Source organism: Balearica regulorum, chromosome 8 (assembly GCF_011004875.1).
Source record: "Balearica regulorum gibbericeps isolate bBalReg1 chromosome 8, bBalReg1.pri, whole genome shotgun sequence".
In the NCBI taxonomy this organism is placed as follows: domain Eukaryota; kingdom Metazoa; phylum Chordata; class Aves; order Gruiformes; family Gruidae; genus Balearica; species Balearica regulorum.
In genome coordinates this window covers 31130258-31147486 of record NC_046191.1, presented here as the reverse complement: position 1 = coordinate 31147486, position 17229 = coordinate 31130258, and the positions used below count along the sequence as shown (strand labels likewise).

The 17229-nt window shown below is 54.3% G+C and overlaps 1 protein-coding gene across 3 annotated transcripts in view; it reads left to right on the top strand.

The window, feature by feature from the left end:
• The window catches only part of PAPPA2 (pappalysin 2), a 93236-nt gene that overhangs the window by 1098 nt on the left and 74909 nt on the right, over window positions 1-17229 (top strand). For 2 of the 3 annotated variants that reach the window (XM_075760426.1, XM_075760425.1), the window contains exon 2: window positions 4409-5471. In XM_075760426.1, coding sequence (XP_075616541.1) covers window positions 4409-5471 — 1063 coding nt within the window. Of the gene's footprint in view, window positions 1-39; window positions 209-4408; window positions 5472-17229 lie in introns of those variants that run through there. The other variant, XM_075760427.1, reaches the window with a different exon arrangement.

Here is a 17229-nt window from a genome sequence, read left to right as displayed (position 1 = left end):
CTGCCGGCCCCGAGGGCTCTGCCGAGCGGCTCCGGGGGCAGAGGGAGGCCCCAGATGCTTCTTCTACCGGGAATTATCCCGTCACCCCACCAAGCTAAGAAACAGGCAGGTGACGGAGAGCCTGGGGACGGAGGGGACCGGCACACGGGCAGGGAGCAGGGCAGATGTCACGTCCTGCAGCGGTGCAAGAACGGGCGTCTGTGGCAGGGTACAAGGGTGGCAGGGCAGCGCGGTGATGCCGGGCAGGGCTGAGAATGGGTGGCAGCACCAAGATGTATTGGTCCCGTGGGATGCCTGGGGTCCCTCTCGGGACAGCGCGGGGGCTGCTGTGTTGCTGTGCCACCTTGGCCAAGCCGGCTGGTTGGGGAAACCCCCTCTATCCTAACTCTCCGGCCACCTGTGATCCCTCCACTGAACCTCCCTCTGCTTTGCTCACCGCCCGGCCCCTTTCATTTATTAATCTCCCCGGCTCCTCGGGGCAGCAGCCACATCTTTGCTGTGGAAGAGGTAGGAGGGACGGGTTAGAGACTGGGTGGCAGAGGGGGAAAGCAGCCGTGTACGAGGAAAGCACCCAGGGTTTGCTTCGCTGTCTGCCTTCCCACCGGGGTCCCTGCTGCCTCCCCACCGGCAGGCAGTGGCTCGGGATGCGTGGAGCTCACTTCCCAGCCGTGGCATCGGCAGCACAGCTGTTTGCATCTGGAGGTCTGGCCTGCAGGTGTTGGGTTTTACTTTTCCCAGCTAGCCAGCAGGGGTTTTTGTTTTTTTTTTTTTTTTTTTTTTCTTGTAGAGGGTGGGACAGATGTTAGCACTGAAAGCGCCACCCGTGAGCACTGGCACTCGCTCGGGTAATATCCCCCGGCCTCCGTGCTCCAGGGTTTGAGTCAGCCCCAGGCACCTCCGGCTGTCTGAGTCACTGTCCGCTTCCCACCCTCTCCCTGCAGCTGGGACCGTGGGGCCCGGATGCGGGTGGCAAAGGGGGACAGGCCAGCGCTGCCGGCGTTTCGTGCGAGCAGGTGACGTAGGCAGCTGCCAGCCCTTCGGCAGGTGCCGTCTGCCTCTGGTCTGCCGCTCCTGCTCTGTCGGTAGAGAGGGGACTGAGCCGTGAGGTGGTCCAAAGCTGTGGAGGAGCTGGAGATGCTCCAGGTGTCCGTGTGCGATGGAAGGCAGGAGGAAGACAGGGCAGAGCTGAACATCTCCCAGCGTCGTTGTCTGGGAAATAAGTCCAGGCTGAGCAGCTCTGCCCAGGCAAAGCAAGCTGTCCTGTTGGCTGGTGTGACTGCTGCCTGGATTGAAGGCTCAGGAGTTGAGGATTTGTTCCCATAGATGTCTCTTTTGCCTTAGAGCCCCCCTGGGTGGGGTCCTTTGTCCCTCTCAGCCCCTCTTGCAAGGAAGGATTTCTGCTGGGGCCCTGCCACGGCCACCACCAGGAAAGGAGAGTGGTCCCTCTTCTGCATCCTTCTCATTTTGGGGAGCAGATGAGAGTCCTTTCATGTGATGTCATTTCTTTTTCTGCTTTTTTTGTCTCCCCTCATCCATGCCTGCTCTGCCTCTGGTAAACCCCAGGGAATTTCCCCTTGTGCCAGGCTGAGGTTTGGGTTTACTCAGATCAAAGATGGTTTTGTTGGGTCAGAAGATCCCTCACCAGAGGCGTTCCCAAACTTCTGCTGGGTGTCCTCCTCGGGTCCCCGAGCTGCTCACCACTGCATGTCCCAAGGGGTGACCACTCTCTCGGGCCGGCTGCTCTCATGGCACAGCTTGGGGGTCCTGGCCCGCATCAGACCCTCCAGAGCCTTAGCAGCTAATTTTGCCCCGGTACCTGAATCTCCAAATGTGTCTGAAATATTCCTTGTGCTGCAAAGCTCCCAGCCCCAGCAGGAGCAGATGCTGCTTTGAGAGTGCTCCTTACAAAGTGGCACACTTCATCTCTTTGGAGGATTTTTCTCCATCTCCACTTTTCCTGGCAGACACCTTTCTCTTAATGTTTTTCACTGTGGCCCACAACTCTAGTTTTAACCCCAATGTTATTACCCTAAGCACTGATGAACATCACAAACAAGGTTAGAGCTCCCTTTTCCCACCAGATGGATTAGAAGCAGAGTTGCACTTACAGCTGCTGAGGAGATTGGCTTGTACCTTCTCTGCAAACAGCTCTTTCCCTTTCTGGTGGGTCACCCCAAGACAAAACAGCAAGTTCCTTGGCAAATCCCAGGGTCTTCCAGGGTCCAGAAACCGGTCCCCTGACGATTTCTTGTGGAAGCCTTCTGGAGATGTCAGGAGCTGGTGCTGGACGGCTCTGCTTCAGATGGCATCCCTGGCCATGTCTAGGAAGCACCAGCTGCTGCTGTAGTGGCCTTCGAGCCCCTGTTGTAGAGCTGGTCTTGGCCTTAATCCCTTTGGTGAAGTCTCCAGACCTGGTTTTAGACCTGCTTAATGTTCTTTTGGCCAGTTTTGAACTCATCAGGCACTTCCAGGCTTGGGTCCAGCGTGGGTTTGCAAGGATGTTAGTTCACGCTCACCCCAGAAGGCTGTTCCACCCCGATGCTGTTTGCCCCAGTTTTACCTTAGTGTTTAATCAAATTTTGGGCTCTAAATTGTTTCAAAGTGAAATGCATGAGTTTTCCTAAGAGAAGATGTACCAAACACTGTCTCCTCAACTCCATTGAGGACCAAATCCTAGAACGTGGCTTTCAAGCGTGCAGGTCTAAGCACCTTTCATTCAGCGTCCAGCCCAAAAGTGCTCTCCAGCTTTGCCTTCTCACACCCGCAAGGCTCCCTCGCCTGTCTCCTGCTTTTTGGCTTCTCCTCATCTCAGCTTCCCCCGATCTTTCTGCTTCCCTTTCACAATCCACCAGAAAACAAGAGCTGGCCAAAGCCCATCCGCCCACAGAGGCTTTGTGCGTTTTGCTGCCTTTGTAGCGAGCGGTGGCAGGGATCCGCGCCTGGGGTGGTTACGACCGTGGGACGGCCAAGAGGCCACCACCCATCTCGCCCTCGGTGAAAGGGATGGATGGAGGGAGGGGTGCCGCTTCCTGGGGTGCAGCGAGGCTTGAAGTGACCTTTACTGGCCACGTTTATGAGGGCTGGCAGGGGAAACGTGGGGTCATGGTAACCTGGCTTCAGTCACATCCCCTGGATGAAAGCCAGGAGGTGCTGCTCTTCCTGGAGCTCCTGCTCCTTTACACCTCTGCCTCTCCCCGCTGGCCTCTTTGCAATCCCGGCAGCAGGTACAGTTTCCCCAGAGTGTCGTGCTGAGCATCCCAGGGACAGGCGAGGCAGCGGGACGGGGCAGCAGTGCCTTGATTTGGCCCGTGATGCCTTGACACCACGGAGATGGGCAGGCGATGCGTGTGATGGGAGCAGCACCCTGAGGGGCAGGAGAACCTGTGCAGCAGGGTGGAGACACGAGGAAACGCGGGCTGGAGCGTAAGAAATATCACAGCAGGAGCATAAAAAAGGCCTTCGGGCACGGCAGCATGTTTCGGCAGCATTGGGGCACCGTTGCGTCTGGAAACGATTTGTTAGGGCGGGGAGCAGGAGAGCAGGGGGCTCCCAGAAGATGCCACTGGTAGGGCTCAAAGCGTGCCTTTGAGCTCACTCGCCCCAGCTGATGACCCTGTGAACGTCCTGGCTTTGGTGATTTAGGAGCCCAGAAGCATTTATTTCAAGCAGCGGGTCCATTTCCCCTCGCCAGTATTTCAGCGCTTTATGGCCATCGATTCCCAAGGGCATTCAGTGCCTGCGAGTCTCTGGATCCCGACGATGGGCACTCAGCAGCCCGAGTTTTGGGCAAAGTCAGCAAAGCTCCAGGTCTTGCCCAGCCCAACACAGGTTTGCAACACGCTTGGGCGCACAGGGAGAGGCTGAGCCCAAAGCTGTTCCTGGGGATGGATATACGCTCGGGAGACCTTGGGGGCTGAGCAGCGCACCCGCCTAGCTGGAGGCAGCGCGTCCCTCTCCAACCCTTGCCTGCCTGTGCTGGATGCATGACTGGGAGGAAAACTGGAGCATAAAGGAGAGCTGTAAATCTGCCTGGAAGCTGTTGGGGAAGCAGTCCCTGGAGGAGGTTGTTTTGCTTTGGGTTGCCGTGCTCTAATTCTTAAAAGCTTTGGCCCGCAGATAAAAAGCTTAGCCTCTAATCCTGTCCTGCAGGAGCGCTCCTACAGAGAGCAGTTCAGAAACACCTCATTCTGCAGCCTCTCCTGCTGTCCATGCTCTTCCTCCCCTCTCCATCCTGCCTCTCTGTCTCTGCCATCCCTCCTGGCTATTCTACCTACTCATCCAAATGATTTTGGATGCGGGCTGGGGTCACCCCTCCATTGCAGCACTCGTTTCCCAGCAGCAATGCTCTCTGGTCCTCACCAGCTCTCCTCTCTCTCCATCCCCATCCCCATCCCCATCCCTGCTGCAGGCATCTTCGACAACTGCTCGCACACGGCCAGCAACAAGGGCTGGGCGCTGGGCATCCGTGCCCTGCAGCTCGACGGCAAGAAGGACGCCCGCTTCTTCTTCTCCCTCCGCACAGACCGGGCAGCCGCTGCCACCGAGGTGACCGCCTACCACCGCTACCGCCCCGAGGCATGGACCCACCTGGCCGCCAGCTACGACGGGCGGTGGATGGCCCTCTATGTGGACGGGGCGCGGGTGGGCCGCGCCGGCGGACAGGGGGGACCCTTGCACAGCGCTTTCATGGCCTCCTGCCGCACGCTGCTGCTGGGGGGGGACGCCTGGGGCACCGCGCACGCTTTCCGGGGACACCTGGCCAGGCTGGCCCTGTGGCGGACCGCCCTGTCCCAACTCCATCTCCAGCGGCGCTTCCTAGAGGGGGTGGCCAGAGGAATGGCGGGGCTGGCTCTGGCCACCGGCTTTGCCACCCCAGAGGAGCATTGGACGCCTTTCCGGGAGGGTGCCTTCCCCCGGCACCGTGTGCTGCCATCCCCGCTGTCCCCCGTCCTGCGGCCGCTGGGCCCCCCAGCCTGCGGTCAGACTGCCTGTGATAACGTGGAGCTGGTCTCCCACTACAACCGGCACTGGCCGCTGCGGAGCGGGAAGGTGGTGCGGTACCGGGTGGTGAACCTGGTGGAGGACGGTGGCGGGAGGCCGACAGTCAGCCGGGAGCAGGTTTGGCGGCAACACCGGGCGCTGAGCGAAGCTTTCCGACCCTACAACATCTCCTGGCAGCTCAGCTTGCTGGAGGTACGGAACTCCTCGCTGCGCCGCCACGCTGTCCTCCTGGGCTGCGAGCCCAGCAAGGTGGGCAACGAGCGCTGCGACCCCGAGTGCGAGCATCCCCTGACCGGCTACGACGGCGGGGACTGCCGCCGGCCCGGCCGCTGCTTCTCCTGGAAGCGTCGTGATGGTGTCTGCCACATGGAGTGCAACAACATGTTGGATGACTTTGACGACGGTGACTGCTGTGACCCGCGGGCCACCGATGTGACCAGGACCTGCTTCGACCCTGACTCGCCCCAGCGGTAGGTGCGGGGCTTATGGGGGTGTGGCGCATCAAGGGATGGGGTGCACCTTCTCCCTGACACCCACTCTGCACCTGGATGTTGCTTCTGACCGGCTGCTTTCTAGCGTGGAAAGGTGGAGGGGCGTTTTCCTGCGGGGACGGGTGTGCTGTGCCATCGAGGGCAAGTAAATCCTACGGCACGGGATGGCACCCCTCTGTGATGCCCTGACGTTAAATGTTTTTCTCCCCCACACAAAATGACTGGGGTGATCACCCCAGGGAATTCCCAGTGCAGAGCTGCTGGTCCCTGGTGACATGCCAGCGGGACCGCAGGCATCCCCGGGGTGGGCAGAACGGCCCCGTGCAAAGGGTGCTGCTTCCCCGACTCCCCTACGCAGGATGCAGCGAGGGGATTACTGGCCCTTCCCCACCTTCCCTGGACGTCTCTAAAAGCCTGATTTCTTAATTTGTATTCTAAATGCCTTTGCCTGAGTGCTGGGGTGGGGAGAAGGAGGCGACGTTGCTCGGTGTGAGCGGCAGGATTTGGTAGAGGTGTGGGTTGGTGTACATGAAGCCTCGCAAATCTCGCCCTGGGGAGTGATGCCTGTGGGGAGATCCCTTGGCTGGGCAAGGGCAGGGGCTGGTCAAACCCGACACCTCAAAGCCAAATGGTTGTTTGGGAGCAAATTCCCCTCTTCAGGCCAAAGGCATGGGGTGGCAGCTCGGTGCCCGAGGAGGATGCGTGCCTTTACCGTATGCCGCAGGTGCAAAATGCCCTGCAAAACACGCGTTGCTCTGTGCAGCACCAACACGCTGTGTTAGGGGATCCCTGCTCTCCCCGGGGCCCTTTGGAGGCAGCAGCTGGGGCGGGACGGAGAGGGGGACCCCCTCCACGTGATGGGGGACCCCGTGGTGGTGGGCACAGTGTCCTTGGTGTGGTTGGTGGCTTGTGCACGCCTGCCTTCCTCCTCGGAGCCTCTGAAGTGCCGGCAGCCTCGCTGATGGCTTCCAGCACTGGGGCTCTGCCAAATGTGCTTTCTGGCCAGAGACAGGGAAGGGAAAAAAAGTCACGGCTTTTCCTTTTTTTTTTTTTTTTTTTTTTTTAAGTCATTTCTGTCTCGGTGTCAGAGAAAATTGCTCATTCCCTGCTGCTGGCAATGGGCAGAGGTGCCCACCGGAGCAGGAGCATGGCAGCATCTGGGGAGACGAGCTGCAAGGGAGGATTTTAGGGCCATGTTGTAACTTTGATCTTCTTTTCTCCTTCACTTTTTTTTCCCTGGGCTGTGGGAGCAGGTAGGCTGTGACCATAAATCCCTTTTTCCCAAGCCAGCTTCTTCTCTCTGCTACGTCCCAGGTGGGACACCCAGGGAAGAGGGAAGCAGGTGTCTCTGCTCGGGTGGTGGTGATGGGAGAGGAGCAGGGCTTCCCTTCATCCCTTCCTGAGCCTTTCTCGCACGTCCTTCAGTCCTCTGAGAAAACACAGCAGGAGGACGGGGAGCCTTTCTTCCAACGCCTCTCTCCAACCACAGAGCCGCAGACCCTGCTCTGCCCGAGCACCCCCAGAAGATGTTTCCCCACCCCTGGAAGTCTCTGGTGACAGCCACCATGGCCACCCTGTGCCTGCCTGTCCCCTTGTTTCCCATCCCGGTGAGCGAGCATGGGCAGTGCTTTCCTGAGCGCTGGGGAGAGGAGCAGCTCTCCTGCCTGCACGATGCCTCTCCTCCTGCCTGCACGATGCCTCTCCTCCTGCCTGCACGACGGCTCTCTGCTCGTGGTGGCCATGAGCATCCAATGCCACTCGGCTTTTGCTTCAGCAGGACAAAGGCTCGGTCCTTGCCCTCCCTGTGCAGTTAGAGGAATGTTTTCATCCTCAGACAAGAAGGGCTCCACCTTAAATTAAAAAAGGCCAAATTTTTGCTGGTATGAATCAGGGCTTCCATTTGTCAGGATTTTCCCCTGAAAGTTGGGAAAGAAAAAAAACCAAACCAAAACAAAACAAAAACCTTGCTTCTGTGGGAAAGGAATGGGAAAATGGGAACACTAGGGAAATAACAAATCTTTTGCAATTTTCTTTCCGCAGACCTCATTGGCCTGCGCAGAAGACGAGATTGATTGTAGGCTAAGCTCTAAAAAACGAAATCCGGTGTGCCCAGCATTTGGGAAATGTGGGGGCATGAGTTGAATCCTCCTGCTGCTGAGCTCTTTGGAGCTGCCTTTCGCCAACTTCTTCAGAGATGCTGGTGGACACTCACCCTCCCTGGGCTCATCCCTGCTGAGGGTACCCTGGCTCCTGGGGAAGAACATATATGTTTGTGGGAAAACCAGTGAGAATTTGGTAGCGTGGGTTTGGGAAAAAAAACAAGGTGAGCTTGAGGTCCCTCAAGGGCATGACTAGGTCGGTGCCGTTCCCCCAAAGTTGGTGGATGAACCTCAAGATACACGAGCAGGTGACCTTAACCCAAGGGGTTCTGTTCAGGCAGAGCTCCCGTTGAGTGAGTACCTCTGGGTTTGCTCGTAAGGTAATATACTTAAATGAACATTTATGAGGAGCGGGGCAGCTGGGGAACTTACAGAAGGATTTTTAGGGTGGAAGCCAAAACGGGAGAAATAACGCAAAATAAAATTTAACAAACTGCGGAAAGGTGGCACAATAGGAGCCAGGTGCTTTGATGTGAATAACAACAGCTCTCGGTCTGTGACTGGAGGAGAGCTGGCTGCTGCTCCACCGAGATGCCGGCGCTTTTTCATACCTGCTGGAGAACCACGTGCCAGAGCCCAGGAGGGAGCTGTGGCTTTGGGAGCGCTGGGGGGGAGGGAAGCCCCACTGCAGGTGGTGCTCTTTGGTCGCAGCACTGAATCTTCTTTCAGATCGTGGTGGCAAGGCAAAAAATTGGGGATTTTTTTCGTGGAGTTAAGCAGCTCTGCTGTATTTCATTTCAAGGCTCTCACAAAGAGCGGTTTGGACGTGAATGTTTCTTAGTCAGAGTGAGACGCTGGGCAATTTCTTACAGCATACAGATTCAGTCAATTTTGGTGAAGGATCTCAATACCTTGTCTTGACTCTCATGACCTGAAGCACTCGAGCAAAAGCTTTTACCTTTTGAGGTAAGATCCCTTTGAGGGATCTTAGCACATCCCTCATTTCCTTGGGCTGCAGCTTTGAGAAAGGCAAATCACATTTCCAGAGGGAGACACTGTTCCAGAAGAACAGTGGCAGCTCTAGTTCTTCTTAGCCAATGGACATCTCAGTGTACTTCCAGGGCCACGCTTGGTGCTAGCATATACCCTCACCCACGCTTAGTAGGAGAGGAAAATGAGGTTTGGAAAGAAGGATTATAAAGTTCTGGTGGGGATGGACCCCACTGTAGCCAGGGTAGGAGCTGCCCCCATCTCTGGGGCAGGGGATGATGCTGAAACCATGGCAGTGTTGCTGTGCACAAAGCCAGGTCATCAAGGCACCTTGCTGAGTCCTTCCTACACCTCCTCTAGTAGTGCATTGGGCAAGACAAGTCCCGCCGTGCTCTGAGCCAGCTGGGCCACCATCCACGTGTGAAACACACCGGTGGACCGTGTGCTTGTGCCTGGAGGGAAAGAGCCGAGTGTAGACATCCCTGCAAGACAACACAACAGGAGCCATAGGCTGCAAGTCAAGGACTTCTCATTCACCCTGACCCACCGTACGAAGAACAGGGGGACAGGCATTGGCAGGAGAGCTGCCTGCTGTCATCCTTCACCCAGTCTCATCCCCGTTTAAAGCGTTTTCCAGGAGATGCTGGCAGAGCCATGCCAGTGTCTGGAGTAAAATTTGCCTCGATTTGCTGCAGACAGGCATCTCCTTGCAGCGCCTGAGTGCTATTGTAATTGGTGCTCTTGGAAAGAAAGCAGCAACAGCTCATTAACAGCAATTAGCACTCAATGAGGGTCCCCCCCGGGCAGTTAGTCAATGAGAGTCTGGTCTGTGACACAGTTAATGTGAAAAGAAAAACTGGAGGGGAGTCTGGAGAGCAAAGTGGATAAGGGCAGAGCTGCTGGGCCTTTCATCTCACTACCCAAAGTAACAGCAGAAATAACCGAAGTGACAAAAGGAGGTGAAAAATGACCAGGCATCTCCAGCCTCTTGGTGGCCTCCACTGGGATGACCGCAGCTGTGATATTGAAGTGTACCTGATTAACGGGACACTTGATGGGCTTTAATGCAAGCTTAGCTGGTCTTCCAGTCCTAAGGGATGGATGTTTAATTGGGTTAAGGCTGCTTGGGAGCCTCCCCGCTGTTTAAGCGGTGTCTTCAAAAGCTGATCCAGATTAACATCACTGAATGTCTCTTGTGGACAAGCCCCGGAAGATGAATGAATCACTCCCAGCTATTCTCTGGCACTTGAGCAGCCCATTGTCAGGAGATGTTCAGCTGAATGTGGTTGGATTGATAACATAAAAGGAGTAAAATTGAGAGCAGGTGAAGCAAGGGTGGTATCTTAGGGCAACAGCTGACCTGCCCAGACCTTAAGCCCATCCAGATGGTAAGGCAACATTCAAATTAGCTGCTCATTTCCCCTCTGCCTTCTTTTGTTACAGGACTCCTTAGCAGATCTTTCTCATGGTGAAAGAGGGCAGGTATATGCAATGTTATTTTAAAATTATAAGCTTTGGGTACAACCTGAGGCCACCAAAACTGTTGCAAAGCATTGATTCAACTGGAGATGGTAGGTGCCTGCAGATGTGTTCACTTGCTGCTCGTGGTGGTAGGTCACTTGTAAGGGTGGATGGGGAGGGTGTATCATCTGCAAAATATCAAACTCCTTGCCTGTGAGGTGTGGAATGGAAGACTACCTGGTCACCTGATGCTCCCATGAGGAAAGCATGGATAGGAGGCCTGAGCCCTGGCTGCTTTTTAGCTGTCTCTGGCACCTCTTGGAGTCCTACAGGTCTGTACCCAAATATTGGCTTGGTGTTCCAAAGGTTCAAGCCTCAAGAGTTGTGTCCTTGTGTCTCAGGGCTTGTAAGTGTGGTGGTGAGGAGCTGGGTGCTTTGGGGATCCCAAAGGTGGCAGTGAAGGGTTCACTGGTTTCTGACCTTGTTGCTTCTCTCTAGTAGGTAGACCTGCTGGGACTGGGGAGGTACAGTAACTAACAGGGCTTTTTGCTGGAGCCTGATAATTTCTTGGTGGATGCTTTAAAGTTTTATGAGAGTGGTTGGATTTGAGCTCATAAAAAAAATTTATTCTTTCCTTGTAGGAAAGCCTACTATCTCTGGGCTTTCCCATCGATTACTGATTTCAAAACTTGGCAAAGATAGATGGGACTGTCCTTGGTAGAGCACATTATATCAGGTGGGCAGCATGTCTACCAAGCTGCTTGCTTGTGATGGGACTTGGAGGCTGTATCCATGTGAACGTGTCTCTGAGTGACTCAGCCCAGAGCCCTACCTTGGGGGTGAAGGCCCCAAATTTTCCTTTGACCTTCTCAAAGTAGATTGGAGAGTATTTGGCACCCTTAGTAAGTATCTGGTGTGTTGTGCCAAAGGTGAGCCCGACAGTGGGGTTTTTCCCCTAATAGGGAGGTCTCAGGGTGTTGAGATACTGCATGCACTGTGGGCTTGGTTGGTGTGACTCAGTGGGCTCTGTGGTGTGTTTACATTTAAGCCACTGGGCAACTGCACAACTCTGCCTCTGGCTGCTTCCTTTGCTTTCCCTGTGAGATGTATTTTGTTTGCTTAGTCTTCCTATTTTTTCTTTCTGGTTCCTTGTTTGCTGTGAAGGCTGCTCCTTTCCTTCCATGTGATGCACTTGTCTGTCCTTGTGTTTTTTTGTATCTCCCAAACTTTATCATAAATGAGGCTACGAGTTGGGCGCCCTAGAGTTCTCTTTGGGGTTTTCGTTCTCACAAAGATGTGAGAGAAGGAGGTTATAACCTCTCCAGCGTGGGCTGTTAGAGGAAAGGAAAGGGTAGCTGTGGGCTGTGACGTCAAATGATGGGAGGTACACGAGGAGAAGATTGGGAGTGGCAGAGGAGGTGGTGATGGGGGCTCCAGCATGGAGGCACACCCTCTAAGGCAATGTGGTGAGATCAGGGTCTGACCTGGCCCCTCCAATGTGGCATCAGGCCAGTGGGACTGCAGGAGTTACTTCTTCCAGTGGTGGGGGGGGAAGGTGGCACCAAGTTGCAGCTGTCCAAGGGACTGTGCAAGGTCTTGGGGACACTGGCCAAAAGCAGAGGGCTGCATGTCACAGTGGTTCCTGGTGGGACCAGAGCTCTGTTGTGTTACCCCAGGGAGCAGGGCTGGAAGAGGGTGTAGAGGTGCCCAGGTCTGAGGGCTGGTTCCTGGCCCCTGGCTTTGACGTTAGCCAAAAGCAGCTCACTCTGTACAGCCTGCTGCAGCATACTGCTGCTGCGCCCAGATCTTCCATACATTTTGGGGTGCTAAAAGTAGGAAATAAAAACTACAATAACGCACGCCTTTTCTCCTCAAGGTGGAAGGCTGTGGGGTTAATTTCTAATAAGCCTCTGCTGGAGGATGAGTCTTGCTTGCTCCCGCAAGCCTTCATGCAAGCATGGAGCTTCCAGGCGGCGTGTTCCTTGAGGAACCTGCCAGGTCCTCCCGGAGGTGGCCGTGTCTCCATGGGAGAGGGAGAACATGATCTGTGTGTGAGTGAGGGGAGAGGATCCCCGCCCAGTGGCTGTAGGCAGCCTGGGTGCTTTTGGGGAAAACAGCTGTCCCAGATGTGAGCTATTGTTCTAGCAACCACCACTGTCCCTGGGGATCACTTATGGGGGCTGATTGTATCAGGATGGCAATTGTGAAGGAACAGCATGTGTCTCAGGGCTGGGGGGGGTTCACTCTTTGTCCTGATGTTCAGCCCTCCCCAGGGCTCCTCCTTGTCTGACCGTACCCTTGCCCACGGGCAGAGGACCCCAGCCGAGACCCTGGCAAGGCTGGTGAGACCCCAGGAACCGAAACGGCAGGGTGGCGAGGAGCTCGGCAGCCATGCGGTGGGACTCCATCGGCTCGGCATTGACGGGGGTCTCTGGGTTGATTTATCCCATGTTTGGGTTGGCAGGCTGAGCCGCGGCCATTGGAGTCGTTAAGCCAGCGTACTGCTTCCAGTTTTCCTTGGCCCAGCCGCCACTGTTATTTAGGAAATCAGATTGCCCCTTCGCAGAGGGTGATGGGGCGAGAGGGAACGGGTCCGTCGGAGCCCAAACCCACTGAGATGATGCGAGGCAGAGGGCTTTGCTGGGAAAATTTGGGGAGGGTGAGAATTTAAGCCTTTGTGACTGTCGCCTGCCGAGGGCTGTGCTGGGGACTAGAGGCAGCCTCGGATTTTTTGTTTGTTTGTGGTTAACGTACGATCGTTACATTACAAAACTTCCACAATAAATTATCTCGCGTCCTTTTTATATCCGCGAGGAAGGCATTTTTAGAATGCTGGCTTGTGTGTGCCGTGCTCCGGCTGGGACACCCAATCGCTTGGCCCTAAAAATAAGTTGGAGGCTTGGGACTTGGTTTTTCCCTTTTAAAAAAAAAAAAAGTAATAAGCAGGGGGAGATGTTTGGTTTGAACAGATTTCTTTTCCTTTTTTTCTCTGTCTCAGTCCCTTTCCTGACTAATATCAAGGCTGCAAGTTTTTGCCCTTTGGTGAGCACTTTAGGGTGAATGTAGCAAAGTTTTGGAACTTTTAGCAAGACCGGACACTACCGTGGCGGTGAAGGGTGCCTGAGGGGGGTCTGCTGAGCGCAGGGCTGTGTGGTTAAGCTTGCAGAGGAACTAGGAGCTGTTAGCTTAACATCCCTGGGAGTGTCATCCCTGCTCAGCAAATTCACCCGCTGTTGTCAGCCCTGTAGAAGGGTCCTTCTGCCTGTGCCCACGAGCTTTTGGTCTGAACAGATGGGATGGGCCAGAGGCTGGAAAGGTGGCACGCTGGTCTCCTGCCATGCTTTCATTGACTTGTGCTGCAAGGCCATACAGCCTTGCTGATGGGCATGTGCATCGCAACCCGCTGCGGGCTCATTTGAGCATCGTCAGAAATCCTTCCCCAGCCTCACGGTGTCTGTGTTTCCTTTTCTGCTGCCCCGCTAGTCATGGAGGCTGGATGAAGAAGAGAGACTGACTCTTGCTTGTCACCTGGTGGTCACCAGAACAGTTTTTGGAGATGACCTCAAGCTAAAGGCTCTGCCTCCCCCATCCATACAGAAACCAGTTTGTGGTCTGGTCCCTCTGCACCAGCTGTGCCCTCTTTCAGGAGAGGACTGAGCTGCCTCCTGCTACCTGTTAGTCCATGTTTCTCTCCAGCCTTGACTGGTCCTAGCACAGAGCTCCACCTTCACTCTGTGTCCTGAAACCTGGTGCTGGAGGTGATGTGCATCAGTCCCAGCTCTGCGGCTGGAGACAGGCTTTAGGTGGTAGTGTGGCACATCCATTCTGGCACATGTGCTCATCCAGTCCTTAGCTCTCTTTCCCACCATCTCTCTCATCTGTCCTACAGAGGAAGATGCTGTGGGAGATGGGTGGAAAAGGGAGGCACCTGGTAAAAGCTGGACACTTGCTTTCCATCGAACAGCGGTGGGATGGGCATGCCTAACTTTTCTAAGCTCCTTTGAACACCCTGCATTGCAAAGATCATGTCTTCTAAGATGTTTGCAAACACCTGCCTGTGGGCAAGGGTAATCCCAGCTGTTCAGCCGGGGAAACTGAGGCACGGAAGTCTTAGACATCTTGTCCCCCCCCAGTCATGCAGCAATGAGGTACTGCTATTGGCACTGGGGCTCTGGCCTCCTAGTCCCTGTATAGGAAAGGGAGACACTTAATGAAAGGAGATGAAGCTGCTCGGTCCTGGCTAAATGCAAGGCAAAAAATGATGCTCTCACTCGCACAGTGCTCCTCTGTCCAGCGTGCTTTGCTGAGCCTCCTGGCCCTGCGGCTCTGCTCAGCCACGTGAAGCCCATGCAGTGCTGGGGGAGACCAGGAACGTTGTACCCACCTGTGTTACCCCTCTGCAGATAGCGAGCTGTGCTATAAAAATTGGCATTGAACCGCCAGCGGGGACACCGGCTTGTTTGCAGAGACCTTAAGACCTCCCTAAACCTGGAATGCTGCTTTGTATTTTTGCTGCAGGCAAAAAGTAAGAGACAACTGATTTATTTACACCAGCTCTACTCTTGTGTTAAATGGGACAGGGCTTATCTTTGCAACCTTAGGCAGACAAAATGTGCTTGGTCCTGGCCCGGGAGGTTTTTTATTTTTCTTTGAAACAAACAATGCAGGCAGAAAGTAAACCGTACCTGGCTTTGTTTAACTTGGACCCTGCTCTAGAATAACTTGCCACTATTGCGTTCTGCCTTGCAAAACCGCAAGGGGCTGCAAACATATTTCTCTGTTTCCCCTGGAGCTTCTCGCTCGCCCTCTCTCACACGTTCTGTATAACACCAGCGCCTCGCCAGCCAGCATCGACATGATCGGGAGAAGGCGAGCGCTTACCCCGTGCGGTGGATAGCGAGCCTCTCCACAGCGCGTCGGTGTGCGCCGGAGCTGGGATGCTGCCCGGGCTGGGCTTTGGAGCCTGGCCACCCAGGGCAATGCTGGGCTCCTCTCCTTCCCCAAGCTGCTGCTTTGCTGCCTTTCTCCCTGTCAGGGCTCACTTTCTTCCCCTAAATAGTCCCAAACTGGATCTTTAACTCTTTTTTTTGAATTCTTCTGATTTAATTCCCCCAGCCACTGCTGTCTTCCTGGATGATGTCTTGTGATGACAGCTCCCCTCTCCTTCTCACAGCCCCCACAGATGTGCAGTGGCTTCCTGACTTGCTAGGTACGCTGTTAGGTCTGTGCTCTCGCAGATGGCCAGGCACGGGCTCTGGGGGAATGACGATGGGTTTTCAGAGGTTGCCACGATGGTCTGAACCTCCTTCACGCTGGCTGAGAGTGAGGGGTCAGTGCTGGGCGCAGGTGGGAAGCCCAACCCAGTGGGGTCCTATCACCCAGGCACCTGCAAGCCTTGGGGGTTTGCACCCAGAGTCTGCACTTGGCCAGCAGCATTGCTTCTTCCTTGCATGCTCGTGGGGCTCAAGGGGTGGAGATGAGTGTTGCCACAAGCAGGCGGGATGCTGTGTTATGGACCTACGTGGGGATGGCACTGGGAGACACCTTACCAGGGTGGAAGCAGGCTGTGACCTGCAATATTTGTCTCCTTCGCCTGTTCTGCTGGGGAGGAGAAGCAACAGGCTGTGGCTCTGAACTCTTTAATTCCTGCTTTATTGTGGGTTTTGAAGGGGAAGGTAAGAGGGAGCAGGAGGACAGATGTTCCTGTGAAATTCAGGAGTTTTCAGGTCCCTAGTTTTTGTCTGGCTTATTCTACAGAGGTGACATGTATCCAGCCCTGCTGTCCTGCACACGCATGGCTTGGGCTCTCCTCTTTGCAATGGCTGGTTTCAGCATATAAAAACAACCACAGGCTGGTTTCAAGCATATAAAAATCTTGGGCATCTGTGTTCCTGCAGGCTCATGGAAACAGCCAGCCGGGAGATGGGAATGTCAGCAGGTGAATTTGCTAAGCAGGGGTGATGTTCCCAGGGACATTAAGCTAACAGCCTCTGTGATGGGCACGAGGTGCTGAGCCTCTGTAGACCTTGGAGAGCCCGTGGGGATGATAACCCTAAACGTATGTCTTAGCAGGGGTTGGAGGCATTCAGTCAGTGCTTGCAGACACCATGAAATAAATATTGGGGTTTAGTTTGGTCTTTGCTTCCAGGATTATGTTTTAGTAATTAGTATGTTCCTTTGGAGTTCACTCCTATTGATGTCTTTGGTATATGTTAATCCTGGATAAACCAAGACTTCTACCTGGGAATATCGTCAACTGGGAGCCTGTAGGTCGAGGTTAAACCCAAGAATCTGAGGTGTATGTGGCTTTTCAGCTCCTGAGGAGCTCTTCCTGGGAGCAATGGGAGTGCAATATCCATAGAGGATGAGAGATGGTCTGTGAGCCCTCTGCTCCCACCACGAGAGCAGGTGGGAGCCCAGCTGCTCTGAAAGCCTGACTCTACCTCGCTGCCCAGTCTAATGAAAGACATCCCCATACCTTGACGGGTCTCAGATGGGTTGTGTCTTTTAAGATGATCTCACCCGTGAGGAAATGGTAAGCCTCTCTGAGGAAGAGATGGCCATGATTCACTCTGATAGAAATAGAAAGGCCAAACAAGCAAATGGAAACTCCCTATTGACCAAGTCCCTGCAATTTAAAAGGGTTTTTTACTACCTATTCCAGTATGCATTTGAAAATCATATGCGTTTACTCTTACATACTACAGTCGGATGGTTTTTAAGCCATTAAGGCCCATTGGGTCAATAACCACCATTTTCAAAAATCTATTAAATACCCATTTCCGTGGAAATAGAGCTTCTACGATTGATCATGGCTACCGACTCCCATTAAAGTAAACCCTAAATGCTATCAACTCCCCCAAGATGTAGAGCACTAAAACGCAGATTGCCAGGACAGATTTATCCCAGGGGAAAGTTGATGGCCCATTATGCTTAAGCAAAGCAAGAATTGTCACATAAGCCAGGAAGTTTATGGGACTTGCATGGGTTTGTCCTCCCTGAGGGGGTAAAAAGGAGGGTTCATGGGGTGAATCAGCAGTGCTAACACAAGCTCAAAGCCAGCCTCCTGAGGGAGTTTTGGGGAAACATTTGGATTATTTTGTATTAACTTTCAGGTGTATACAAGCTTTGGTTGTTTAGCAGAACCAAATGATGCTTAAGGGCTGAAGTGCTGTAAGAAAAATGCT